The 14,169-nt window shown below is 43.0% G+C and overlaps 1 protein-coding gene across 1 annotated transcript in view; it reads right to left on the bottom strand.

Annotated features, from left to right (window-relative positions):
* The window catches only part of igsf3 (immunoglobulin superfamily, member 3), a gene marked incomplete at both ends in the record, with an annotated part of 60,048 nt that extends 53,244 nt beyond the window's left edge, over positions 1-6,804 (bottom strand). The window contains one exon of the mRNA XM_079230327.1: positions 6,765-6,804. Coding sequence (XP_079086453.1) covers positions 6,765-6,804 — 40 coding nt within the window. The remainder of the gene's footprint in view (positions 1-6,764) is intronic.
* Between the last annotated feature and the right edge of the window lie 7,365 nt (positions 6,805-14,169).

Here is a 14,169-nt window from a genome sequence, read left to right as displayed (position 1 = left end):
GCATGGTCTAAAATCCGCCCCAAACAAAACTTTCAATCAGACACAGATTATGCAAAAAAAAAAGATGAACTCATAATATCCTGTCAACTGTTCCAGCAGAGTCGACTGAATGTTTGTGTTAATTGTTGTCAAAGAATGCGAGGCTATAAAAACACTCAGCTATCTTCGGTCATTATCCATCTTGTGCTTGTGCACAATTAAGCCCGACAGCTGTATCTACTTTATGTACAGTGGTTCGTCTTTGTGTGACTGGCAGCTTGCTATCAGTTCCCACGTTTGCACATTAAGCTGCAGATTGGAAAGGAAACTAATTAACAATTAATTAGCCCACTACAAAAAGACTTTTTTTTCTTCTGCCATTGTCAGTCATTTTGCCTTTCAGAGAGTAAAAGACATGTGCTTGTAAATTCATGCATTTATGCACAAGCAATTAGACACAAACACTCACACACATGCGTCTCGTTGGTAGGTGTTAAGCGTAAAAGAAGTACATTACCAGAACATAATGGCAACGTGAGTGAGGTGCTCTTCATTATTGCATAAGAGGATTTTTTAAAAGGGGTGAGGGGTTGAACATGCTTTTTTTTTTTTTCATGCGAACGCACACATTTGAACTTTTACACCGAGCCGAGCGTGTGCCACTAAATATGGATCAGCGGTGTGCAGGTGGAGAGTGGTCGCCATAGTTACACCGCCTGGTGTGTATCCCACCAGCGTGCGATCTGCTCTGGTGGAGGATCAAGCATGAAGCAGGGGAGTGTGGCTGCACCGCAGGACAGCAGCTCAGAGTGCTGTGGGTGCTTCTGGGTGCGCGTGTGTGTGTGTGTGTGTGTGTGTGTGTGTGTGTGTGTGTGTGTGTGTGTGTGTGGAGGAGGAGTAGAGTGGAATACTCTCGCCGACAAGTCATCAACACAGAACAGCAGAGAGAGGGGGGGGAGGAGCAGACCGAATCCCAAGAGGAAGGAGGCTGGGTCTTTTAACTGGGTAAGGAAGGTGTTAGTAAACCAGTCCAAGGTAGATGTGGCAGTAAAACACTTTGTAACTGCAAGGACGATGGAAATATTTGGTTTGGATCACCCTTGAGGGCAATTTTTAATCAGTTCTCTTTGAAGAAGAGGTGGGCTGGGCATTGTTTAGGAAAGAGTGGGGGAGGGAGGTCAGGGGCTATTCACTGGAGGAGGAGGAGGAGGACGAGGAGGCAGCTTGAGTAGGTTGCCATGTAAGTGGGGAGAGGCAGAGATGCATGCAAATCATCCTAAAAGAATAGTTACAGGTTTATAAACTGAGTGGCCTGAGGTGATTGTTGGGTTGTGTGACCCCGCCCTTCCACTTGGGGGTCTGTGACCGGTTTGATAGTTTTAATTTGTCTGCTGGATTGTTTGAACATCAACTGATGAGGCCCACCTTAGCCTGGGGGAGTTCCAGCTATAAAGACTCACCCACCTGAACATGGAGCTCTTCCTTGGCTGACACGGATGCATATTTTTTTGTTTTGTTTCAGACATTTTCATACATGCGCACATTGCCGATTACAGACTCTCCGTGTTTGTTTAGTTTTGTTTATGTATTCTTGAAATAAATGTGCTCATTTTTAACTCGTCTGGTCTCCTGTTTATGTTGCAGCCTTACAGCCGGGTTGGAACAGTTGTTATCACAAAGCATGAGATACGGCATAGCCATGCGATCCTGGCAGGGAGTTGTGATGTGGGACAGAAGACAGGAGCTGCTGAAGAGTCAAAAAAAATCTGACAAAAAGCAGACTCTGCCTCTGCTCCGGCCACTTTCCTGATTCCCTGTGGCAGCCAGGAAGCCTCCCTCAAGAACTTCACTTCACTTCACAGTCACTCATTTCCCCATGTGGATTGGAGAGACACTACAGCTCCGATCTGGGTCAAGGGGCAGGATCAGCATAAAAAAAAAGACTGCACGAAAAGATTAACTGTAATTATTCACGACTAACTTTACTTTTTGATTCATTGCTCTGCGAGCAATAAAAGTCAATTCCATCTCAAGTTTTCCTTGATCTCCTCTGACCGCTCCAATGGAGGAAAAGTTGCCTTCTTCCTTCACACCGACTCGTGACACGGACAGAGAGGAGGTGACCGGATAACAGAGGACAGTGGGGTTGGAGTAAAACTGCAGTGGTAGTTGGGTGTGAGTTTCTGGAGCAGACTGTGAAGTCTGTATGACAAGGCAATTACTTGCCCTAGTAGACACTAGCAACCAGTATTTGACTTGCCTTTCGGGTGCACCTGATGCAACAAAGTCCACAAGCACACACGGCTCATCCAGTTCTATTGATCCATGACGAATAGGACGTCTCATTCCCGACACTGACCTACGAATGGCCCGCGTCTTCATTACCCTCCATGAATATCTACTGAAACCTACCACACAGAGGATGATCGCCGCGCTCACGTTTCTTCTTTTTCTATCGTTTGTGTCAGTTTAGTCAACAATGTTATGATATAAAAATACAATAGCACAAAGGGCCTCTTGTCCTGGGTGCACACAAAAGACATGGTTTCCAGTGCTTATGATGCAAACAAGTGTGCGTGCAACTGGAGAGTGTAGCCACCAGGCACAGGAAAATAACAAGGGGAGCAAATGGCACCACAATCAGACAGCTGCACAGGCCTGTTGTTTCCCCGGACTGAGAGACGTAGGTGCTCCGTTTCTGGTGGTAACCAGAGGCAGAAATAATGAGCGACAAAACTTGGGACAATCGCGCGCACACACGGCAAACTTTTCCGTAGAGCATATACATAGAGCTACATCAACTATGCAAACATCTAGACGGTGAGTTATTGCATTCTGCTTCCCCGTCTAGACACTGCACTCGCTGGTGTGTCAGCTGAGGCTGACTACCACATGGAAAGCATTCCCAGTTTGGTAACAGCTGACTCAAGATGCCCAGCAAGAAGACGTATGGCTTGACCACACACAAGCTAAACGTTTTGGGGTTGGAGCCCCCAGCTGTCATTCTTATTTGGGACAGGGGAGAGGCTGGGGTTGGCATCAAGGTGTGGCAATGCAAATTTTGAATCCTAACCAAATTCAAAAATGCCTTTGAGTTGACCTCAACATTCCCATGACCATACAAAGACACGTCATTTGTGTTTCCTCTTCAGCCTCAAAGTAGTTAAAAAGCGATACCTTTATATTCAAGCAAACAATGATCATAACGTGGACAAACTAGATGGCAATACGTGATGTTCAGACAGTTTTTCACTTCTATGTCCCTGATTTCTTTCACTGTTGATTCTAGACTTCGATCACGTTAAAACATGCACACACTGAATGAGTGTGTCGGTAATTGAAAGGGGAGTCTTCCATCTCTTGCCACTTTCCTGCATTTGTGACAATTGTCCCAGAACCACATGGACAATCAAATCTATACTTAAGTGGCTATAAGTGCTGCCCTTCCTCCACTGCACAAACGTCTTTGGTAAGAAAAAAACGACAACTGTAATGCCCAAAATGGAAATGAGGTCTTAAGTACCTTCATGTTGTTTGATTGGGCCAATTATGGAGAGCCAGCTTCATACTCAAAAGTTTGATGGCATTACTTCAACAACTTCAAACTTCTCTCTTTTCAATCAATAGCACTGTAATGAGCCCGGATAACAGGCTATTGTTTCAGTGTCTCTTCTGACTTGAAACCACTGATCAAAAATAGCGTCACAAATCTCACTGAAAGATAGGGATGACTGAAAGGAAACAAGAAAGTGTCGGGGAGACTTAAAAGTAATGGATGTGGAGGAGGGAGAAACAAGATGCTTCTAAAAGGATCATACCACTCTTTCAACTTCATGAATTAATTTTGTTTTACTGTCCAGGCAGGTAGTCACTGGTTTTCATTGTTTTCTTGGAGTTGCGCAATCCGTCAAAGTGAAGCTTTTTTTCCCAATCCAGTTTCACTGATATTCCATAATTGGTGTGTTTCACTACAGATTGATTTCAACGGTTTGTGCTGATTTCACCCCACAACAAAAAATGAATGCAGACATGATGCATGTTTAAAGTGTGTCGGTATATTTCCATACCCTATAGTAAAATATGGAAACCAATGGATCAAAAGGAACCATAAAGAATCCAAAATGTTACAGCAGAGAAATTATGAATTAGTAGCTGTGAGCGTGACTCAGTGTAGGTAAATTGGTTAGGATATGTTCTTTTCAAATCAAAAACGTCACACCAACTGCCACATGCCACTTTGAGCCAACCTGTGCATTATTTATCACATTTTCCCTGGCCCTACGACCAACCATCTGACAAAGGTTTGTGCACATTAATTCATAACAAGTCCTGATATTGCGTGAACAGGGTGAAAACAGCACCTGTTTTACCGAGTTGGCGGAGATGATAAAGCTATATAAAACACCACATCATGACAAATGTGTGAGTAACTGCATGTGGCAGAATGTGCATCTTGTCAGACATAAGCTTTGGAATTTTTCTATGTGCAATGTGAAGCTGCTCTGAGACCATCTTATAAACAGGACCAGTGGCAGCTCATCTGAACCTGGACAACTGGAAGCAGCTCTCCTGTCAGCCCAGTAAATAGAAACCACTCCGGCATTTCACAGTTAAACCAACCAGCCTCGCAACTTATTACATTTAAATTTAGTTATATAAACCAGGACATCTTGGGTACTTTAGGTTGGCTCCCTGTTTCAAAAGGTACTCTTACGCAAACAGAAGAACACCCCCCCGAAAAAAGCACCACACAGAGCGCATGACATCTTTCTCACCGTCTGCAGGGGGGAAGGAAGCCATCCGGTTTGTAAAGCTAATAGACATTTGTTGCTTCAGGCAACTCTTTTATACGCTTCATATCGTGTACCCCGGTGCCACAAAGGAGCGCGCGCACGCACGCTCACTCACACCTGGTTGCAAACTCAGCAGCAGATATAACCTTGATATAAGATTTGCCTTCCAAAGAATTGTGTAAGTGGCACCTTTGGGTTTAAAAATGACGGATTTGGTCTCCATCTAACACAGCTGTCATCCACCTTTATTTTATTCTTCCTTCCAAACCAATGCAAGTGCAAACACGTGTGCCAGCCGACGCACGAGGCAAAAGCAAGCGCACATCTCATTGAACACAGATGCTAGTATGCACACTAGGAGAGGGATACACCGATACACCAATATATTGCCATACATACATATCTATAGGCTAGCACCAATGCTTAACTAGTTGTATCCTTCCATGAGACAGACTTTTATCCTGGAACTGCTCTGCTCTCTTTGTCAGATCGGCCGTTTGCCAGGGCGAGTTGGCGTTAAGATGGCACATTAATATGTGTTGCTGTATGTTACTCCTTTCACAAGGTCCCCGAGTCCATTGTGATGTCTTCAAATGTCTTGTTTTGTCTGACCAACGGTCCAGCCCTGAAGCTATAGAGCACCATCATGAAACATTTGATTTGAGAACCTAGACATATTGCCTTTTTGCTTAAAAAAAAACCCCACTTGATTATCAGTAAACACATTTTCTGTAAATTAACTATTTTTTCAGCTCAGGGGGATTTCTCTACAGCATATCGTTTACAGGCCAATTACCAGCTTAATACTATCACCAATAATTCTGGCTACATATCAGAGCAGCATTAGGAAGTATCCTCTCGTGATTTGTTGGTCCACAGACACGCCACAAAATAAACTATTTCCTAACACCTGAAATGTTCGTCACCACCTCAAACTGCACCCTTTTTAACCCAGCCATATGATTCATGGTTATGCAATACGAAACCCTTCGTAATCCAGCCTACACTGTAGATTCTTTCTGTGTGCAGTCTTCTCTACTGTACACTTTACCAATACTCCTCACATTCTCATAGGGAAAAGTCATTTGCAGGCCCCCGATCTCAGGGAAAGTGATTTCTGATAAACAGAAAGGGGGACGGGACGCACAACAAGACGCAGACTGGTAATCCTCTTGGCCAAGTGGGGGCCTCCAGCGGGCTGACGTCCACTCCCACACCCGCCCCCTCCTCTGTCCCCCCGGCAGTGCTGACAGGCCTCCCCATCCAGGAACAGAAAAGCCATCTGGTGTTTGTTTGGGACAGTTCGGAGGCAGGATGCACTACGAGCGTGTCAGCAATCATGCCTGTATTAGTGTTCGCATGCGTCACTCAGTGTCATCGGCTGTGCACGCTCGAGCTCGCGTTTGACTGTGAAATCAAATAAATTGCAGGTGGAAGTTACAAATGTGTGAGGACAGAACACACAGTGGCTTTTACCCCCTCCCAAGGGTCGGCTTACTGTACAACAAAGCTGCTGGCCCACAGAGTTTCTCCACACCCACGGGATGACTTCCCATAGCCTGGGGATGTGAGGAGGTGTGATCCAGGTGTGCCCATATGTGTGTGCATGTATACACTGTGGGCCGTGTGTACGTGTATGTGTGTGTGTGTGTGTGTGTGTGTGTGTGTGTGTGTGTGTGTGTGTGTGTTTACAACAGACAATGGCAGGTTGCATATTTGATCAGCTCATCTGAGGTCAGACCGTATAGGGTTAATCTGTGGCTAGAAGTCCAAATATCACATTAACCTAGTTCATTGCACACACAGCTGTTCACAGGCATCTGTCATTATTGCAGCGGTTATCGGGTAGCTTACTTCCACCTGACTCGTGATAGCCAGTAGTTGCTCTCCCAACTAAGATGTAGGCCTGCATGTGTCATGCAAAGTGTACCCCTTTAACCTAAACAGAGCGGGGATGCGCGGCACAGATGAAAGGCTTCTCAGATGACTTACCAAGCAGCGCACAGGCAAGAAGGAGCGCACCGGTTGCCATTGTGTGTGTTGCCCCGCAGATTCACTTGTTATATTCCCTTCGGATGAGGAGGGGACGTCTGGTCAGGTTTGACAACGTGGGTAACCGCGGGTCCTGAATCAAAAAGGGAAGATCTTCAAATCCCGGGCGATAAAAAAACCGGCCGGGGTTTGCGTCGGGAGTCAATTCCACAGCCGGTGAGTCCGCGGTGGTTTTCCCGTGTCCGACTCACCTCTCCGGTGTCCTCCTGGTTAAAGAGCCTCGGGTGTCGCTTCTCCCCACCACCACCACCCACCTCACCTATCTTGTTTTTTTTGTTATCGCTGACGACGCCAGGCGCCTAGGCGACCCAACCCACTCCCCGTTTACTACGCATCCGAGACTGCGGAGGCGATTCAGACTCGCAGCCTCCTCGTGAGAGACAAAAGTCCGGCGTGACGTTTTTTGTGTGTGTGTGTGTTTTTTTTAGAAAAACCTGATTACAGACAGAAGGCTAAATGGGTGTCGGGGTGCTGCCCGGCGTGGAGGCAGGCTGAAGTAAGTCCTCGCTTTAATTGTTCTCCCCTTCTCTGATGGGAGAGCAAATCGCAGTCCACGCAGGCTCTGGCTGGCTCTCCACAAGGCGAAATCCCGGAGACTATAATCAATCTTCCACTATCGCTCCGCAGAAAGCCCAATGGGCGGGCGCTCTAGATGGAGCCGACAAGGCTTTGTGCTCTGCCACAATAAATCAGATTAATCAATGAATAACTTCAAACACCGGCTATGCACCTGAGCCAGTGTGTCCTAATTCATAACACTAAAATGCGCAAAAAATCTACGACAAAACGGCTTAACGGACCAAAAAAAGAAAGAAAAAAGCGGCTTTACTCGTGAATTCATACAGCTTGATTACAATCTATTTCCCAAACGCTGGGATCTGGTCCCAGACAGAAACAGTCCACTGCCTTGCTTCTTCCGAGGTTGTTTTCCTGCTTCCTGTTTGGAAAATCACTTTTGTTCGCCAGGCTGTTTGAAAACTTAGCAGCGTGCTGTCTGCCCCCACCCCACCAGAGACCACGCCCACACCCCCCTCAAAGACCACGCCCAGGCCGCGTGGGCACGGTCCTTTGTGGGAGAGGTCACATTTGCATTTCTGAATTTCCAATTCTAGGCCAGGACGTTGATGGTGTGAATAGGTTAAGTGAAGTGGAGGATAATTAAAGCCTCTAAGAGCGTCCAATTTCCTCAGCTTTTTATTTTGCTGGCTAAACTTTAACCACCTTTTGAGGCTGACATTAATCATATGCCACAAAAGCACACACTACTGCATATTAAAATGCATGATGAAAGGGTCTGTCAAAGGGGAGAGAAAGAAATCCATGTCTTAATACTAGACTATTCAGTTATGATTCTTGCCTTGTGCTGATCAGAAAAGTCACTTTCTCATGCATAATTTCCCCAGCAGTCTGTGTGTTATAGACAGGAAATATGATATCACTCCCCCCCACCCCCCCTTGTTTTTTCTCCTACCCCACACCGCCAAACACACGACTGGGAATCAGCATAATGAGGTGCCACTCTGCTTGGGAACTGTGGAAATATCAGAACAAACACTCCCCCCACAACATTACAATTCACCTTTCAGAGATTGCAATATTCCATCCCTCTTTGATTTCGCTCATAAGTAGCTAAACTAAGCATTACTTTGACATATGCTGAGGTTTATTGATTTGCATGACTCTGTGCTGCAATATTAAGAGGTTCTCAAAATAGACAGGGTAAATGGGAGTTAGCAGGGAAACAGAAAGTAGCACAATGAGATCACGCTGCTTTGGTGGGAAGCTGTAAAAGAGTGTGCTTTCTGGAAAGGACAGAATTGTTGAATCCAAAAAGCTCTAACTTAGTGGAATCCAAAGCTCCCTCCTTTGTATTACATAAATAAATGAGCAAGCCTTTGCATGTGCATACAAAAAGTATACTGCCATGGACCCATCTGGTATTCTCTTTATCAACTGGGAATCGCAAGTTCCGAAAACTTCCTGCATTCAACATGAATACCAGTTTTTGGAGGGAGTAAAAAAGATGTTTCTCCATTTGCTGTGCACGTGAATTTCAACTCATATAAAATGTCCTTAAACAACTGGTGAAATAGGTCTGAGCACAGAGGCACCAATAAAGTTCAGTACGTTAATATACTGCAACCTCACAACTAGATAAAAGTTAACCAAACTGGTAATACAAAATAAAAATAAATATTCTGTCCTAAACTGTGTCATGATAGAAACAGAAAAGAGAAACTGTTTTTGTAGCATAGTTATAGAGAGAAAGCAAAGGCTTTAGCAGATATCGTGCCAACAAAGCATGTGGGCTTCTCCAAAGATCTATCCAGTCCAATGCAGCCAAATTAATACAGAGCTGGCTAGGTAGGCCATGTGCATTACACCTGGTCTACATATTGCTGCAGCTAAATTTAGCTGAGTTCTCCACAGACTCCTTATTGCATGGACGAGGGATGGTACAGTTTGCACAGGCAGGCAGCAAAAAGGGAGTTACCTTATGAGTCCAGCATAATGTTCACACTGAAGATGAGATCACCTTTGACGTCTCACGCCAGTTTTGGAAACTATCCACAAGTATGTTTGCTTGGAGAGAAAAGGGCTTTAGATTAATGTGTGCAAGTATAGTGGGTGCTGGGGATTATAATAGGTCTCCATGGAAACAGAGGAGTCTGCATGGTGTGCACTTCATAACAGGGTTCATCACCTAAAGTTGATAGTCTTTTTTTTATTTTTACCAATGTCTTTTGTAATAGTTCGATACTGTTTCAGGCCGACTTTTGTTTTGTGTTTATTTGACCTTAATAGTTAAGTACCCTTAAAGCAGTTTCAGTTGGGCTGATGTCAGCAAGGTTAAGATAGCAGACAGAGCGTGCTATGTGGTGAGAGAGAGAGATTTGTTCACTTATTTCATCATACACACATCTTCATAGTAAGTCCCAGAAGTACATGAATGATTCATTGGATTTCTCTGTGCATTTTGCTCTAGTCTCACATGGATGTCAGTTATACACAGAGGAGTGTGTAGAGACATTCCCCACACAAGCTCATGCACATATTCAGATGCCACATTACACATTCAATTAATGCACATATGCACACACATTAAATTAATGTGCACAAACAGATACCGGTGTAATTGCGACCTACATTTAAAACGCACATGTGAAACCACACAAACATGGACTCACATGTGAAACCACACAAACATGGACTCACATGTGAAACAACACAAACATGGACTCACATGTGAAACCACACAAACATGGACTCACATGTGAAACCACACAAACATGGACTCACATGTGATACAACACAAACATGGACTCACATGTGAAACAACACAAACATGGACTCACATGTGAAACCACACAAACATGGACTCACATGTGAAACCACACAAACATGGACTCACATGTGAAACCACACAAACATGGACTCACATGTGATACAACACAAACATGGACTCACATGTGAAACCACACAAACATGGACTAACATGTGATACAACACAAACATGGACTCACATATAAAACAACACAAACATGGACTCACATGTAAAACAACACAAACATGTGAAACCACTTTGCTGAAGAATCCCAACTGCAAGCTTGGGCACGCATAGGATACAATGAGCCTGGATGTTACACAAATTATCTCTGAAACAAATAAGACAATTATAAATAAGTAAACAAAAGCTCTTTGTTCTGATGTAGTCAAAAAGCAGTAGAAAAACATTTGAAATTCCTTCTGGTCATTTATTCAAAGAGGCTTTGCTAAGAGGAGAGAGAGAGGGATGGAGAAAAAGTTCATGTGCTTACAGATGAACAAAGAACAGATGAAGTCACATTTCATTGTCAAACAATACAAACAACATACATAAAAAGTTATGTTGCAATATGTGGTTAATTTGAATTAGAGACATTATACGTGGTATAAGTAGGGTTATAGAGTAAAACGGTGGTGTGGGCATTGCTTATGTGAAGAACAACTATGGGAGAATGAGACTCAAGCATACTTTGCAAACCATCAACAATTCTCCTCATCCACACAGATGTGTCAGGCTACTATATGCTTCTGTAATAGAGGGCCACGAGCGCATGGAGAGTGTATAGTGGCAGGTACCCACCTGACATATTGTATTAAACCGTTGGTTTTGACAGTCAGCAGACTGAGAGACAGCAGCCAGAAGGCAGCACTCTAGCTGGGGACCAACCAGATTCAAGAGAACCACTCTTCTATCTAGGATTTAATGTGAGCTGAGTCACTGCACAGTCAAAGTAATACACTCCAATGTATTATGCCACACTTCACATCAGCTCGGAAGATTACACACTGCATTGTCAGATAACCTTTGATTATATACAGCTGAGGCTGGTGCAGTCAGGAATGTAATTCTGCCTTGATGTTATGAACCAAGTGTCAAAAGCTGTTTTTTTTATTGTATTTTATTTAAACTTATGCTGTTTACATTCATAGCCAGAGTCACAGGGATTTCTTTTGCATTACATTTTCCTGCCAAGAGCACAAGTCGCTACATTTTCCCGCCGATTAAATATTAATCATATGGGCTCTTAATGTAGAGTATTAATATGAAATTACTTTTTCTTTCTATCTGTCAGTGTCTACTTCCATCCATCACCTCTGAAAGCCCCTCTCTCCCTTTCTTTGTCATCTTTTTTTTCCGTTCAACACGACAAAGCTCTTATTTCCATGATTGCTTTATATGTACCGTTACTTATGTGTGTGTTGGAATGCATGTTCATTTTTGTAAGTGCATGCATGTGATTGCACTGTAATTTCTTTGTAATTCATTGAATAAGAGTCACTTTGCAGTAGATCCCTGCTTACATGCACGTAAGCATGTGCAAAGGAGTTCAACCACTCACAGGTTTTGCAGTAATTATTACACTCAAGTGAAAGTGTTCGCTCTTTTCCTTCGACCTCTGCAGGTGGTTGTAACAACAATAACATGTTTATTTAAATCTCATTTGTTTTCAAGTGACAGCTGAGCTGACGCTGCAACAAGGGCTGAGCACCACGTAATTATTAGTTGACAGGTGTCGACGAGAAATATTTTATATTGCTCGAGCTATTATTGTGACAATTTATGGCTTTTGAATAAAGTGAACAAGCACTTGAACACCTGGGCAACAAGAGATCCTTTCACCCAGCCTCGGCTTACTGTGAGCATTATTACACAGAGTTACTCCAGGTGGAAATATAGATACCGTGTCAGCAGCAGAGCCACCAGGCCAAACTGAATAACAACAAGTCAGATACAATTCTGACTTGTTTTTTTTCTCCTTATTTGGCTTTCTTTCTCATCTTGATAATGTAGGTGTTGCCCAACGTGCAAACACAGCTGAATGTCATACATTATTCATTTACAATGTACTGGACAAAGTGACACACAGTGACGCATATGCCACACACACACACACACACACACACACACACACACACACACACACACACACACACACACACACACACACACACACACACACACACACTCACACACACACACACACACACAATGTATTCTCAGGAAATAACTCATAATGCCAAGGGCATCAAGGTGAACTCAGACATGCTGTGAAGATTGTTCGACTTTACGCCCCAAAACACAAACCACATTACACAACACCACAACACGCACACATTTCATCATCATCCCTCTCAGGTACAGGCTTGTCCTTTTTACTGTTGGGTAACAACAACACAGCAGATGCTATCTATCAACTCCAGGCTGAAAAACATAATTTGCTTTTCATGGTCACACTTACTGGAGCTTTTGCTTTGTGTATGCAGAACAAGGTAACTCCAATTCTCCCCACAAACCCATACAACTGATATGACTCATGACTGGGAGAGGATGTGGGCAAAAAAGTTAATACGCAAACAGATTACTGAATCCCACCATTATTCAAGCTGGTAACAAAAGAGGGGCACTGCATGTGAAATGTTATTAAGCTTAATAGATACATGATAGCATGTTAGCACACTAACTGTGGAGCCATAACGTTTACTTTTACATTGTTTCACTACATAATTTAATTAATTTATCTAATAGATACGTAGTATAATATATTCCATATAATACTGAGAAATATATCATCACTGTGGCTGGTTGTACCATACCACTTTAATCATACTGAAGTCGCAGTGAAGTCTGGAGAAATTACAGGTTAGTTGTGACTTCAATAGTAGCAGTTAAGTGATTTCAACCAGATGATGTCAGGTTTATTCTTGGGACAACACAACAACAAAACATTTATTATCCGATCAGGGTTCACAGCTCGGCTCCCAAAAAAATGTTAAACACAGGTCTAACACTGCTTGATGTTGTATGCAAGGTATTAAACAACAATAATATGATTACTATACTTGTATTATTGCATTACTATAACATAATCTAAAGCATTATTTTCTATCCTCTTTTTGACATTATTATAAACGGTTGCATGTAAATATATCCTGACATATTCAAACACTTTATTAATGCTGTCTGTTGTTGTTAAGCAACCAGTGGTAACCTACTGAAAGTCTACAATCCTGTTTCACACATTTAGATCTGGTATCTGTTTGTGTTTTAAGTGATGTAAATGAAACAACAGTGGCCATTAGACTGATGTCATTCATCAGGAGTAGCAGAACAAAACCTGTGTCAGACATGTTTGTGTATAAATGTGTTATACAGTTAGAACGCATGTGTTTCTGAGACATTCAGTACCAATTATTTCATAGAGAACTGGTTCATAATTAGTGAAATAGACATCTTCTGTTTTATACAGTGGGCTTTCAGCTCAGTTTTTCCACCACTTGTCGATGGAACGAGGGGATGCAGCCCATCTCCACATGCCCTCGGGTGGAAGCCATATAAATGATTGATCCATACAAAACAGAAGCAAGAAGCAATGCACTTATAATCTGCTAATTTATTCTTGAGCAAGCTCCCAAATCTCTGAATGTTTGAAATATTACTAATATTGCAAAGCTATGAACTTGTTTGGTTTTGTCTCTGTAAAAGTGCTGAGAAAACTATGTGACATCATCACTGGCAGTGAAATGTGAGACGGGACAACTGAGTGTCACCGTCTCCAGGGCACAAGTATTAAATCCAGTTGAAGGTCACATTGAGGTATTGATGGCTATGACACAATAAGTTCCACATTACATTTGGTGTACAGCAAGAGACTCAGATATGGGCCTGTTAAGGTTCCAGCTTATTGGCAATGTTCTCCTTTTTACTCGTAATGAGTGTTGAGTGTACCAATGTAGTAAATAGCCTTCATATCTGCCTACCTACCTACCTATCTACCTACCTACCTACCTACCTACCTAC

Source organism: Taurulus bubalis (genome assembly GCF_910589615.1).
Source record: "Taurulus bubalis genome assembly, chromosome: 15".
Taxonomy (NCBI): domain Eukaryota; kingdom Metazoa; phylum Chordata; class Actinopteri; order Perciformes; family Cottidae; genus Taurulus; species Taurulus bubalis.
Note: the sequence above shows the minus strand (reverse complement) of the source record. Positions and strands in the feature narration are given on the sequence as shown.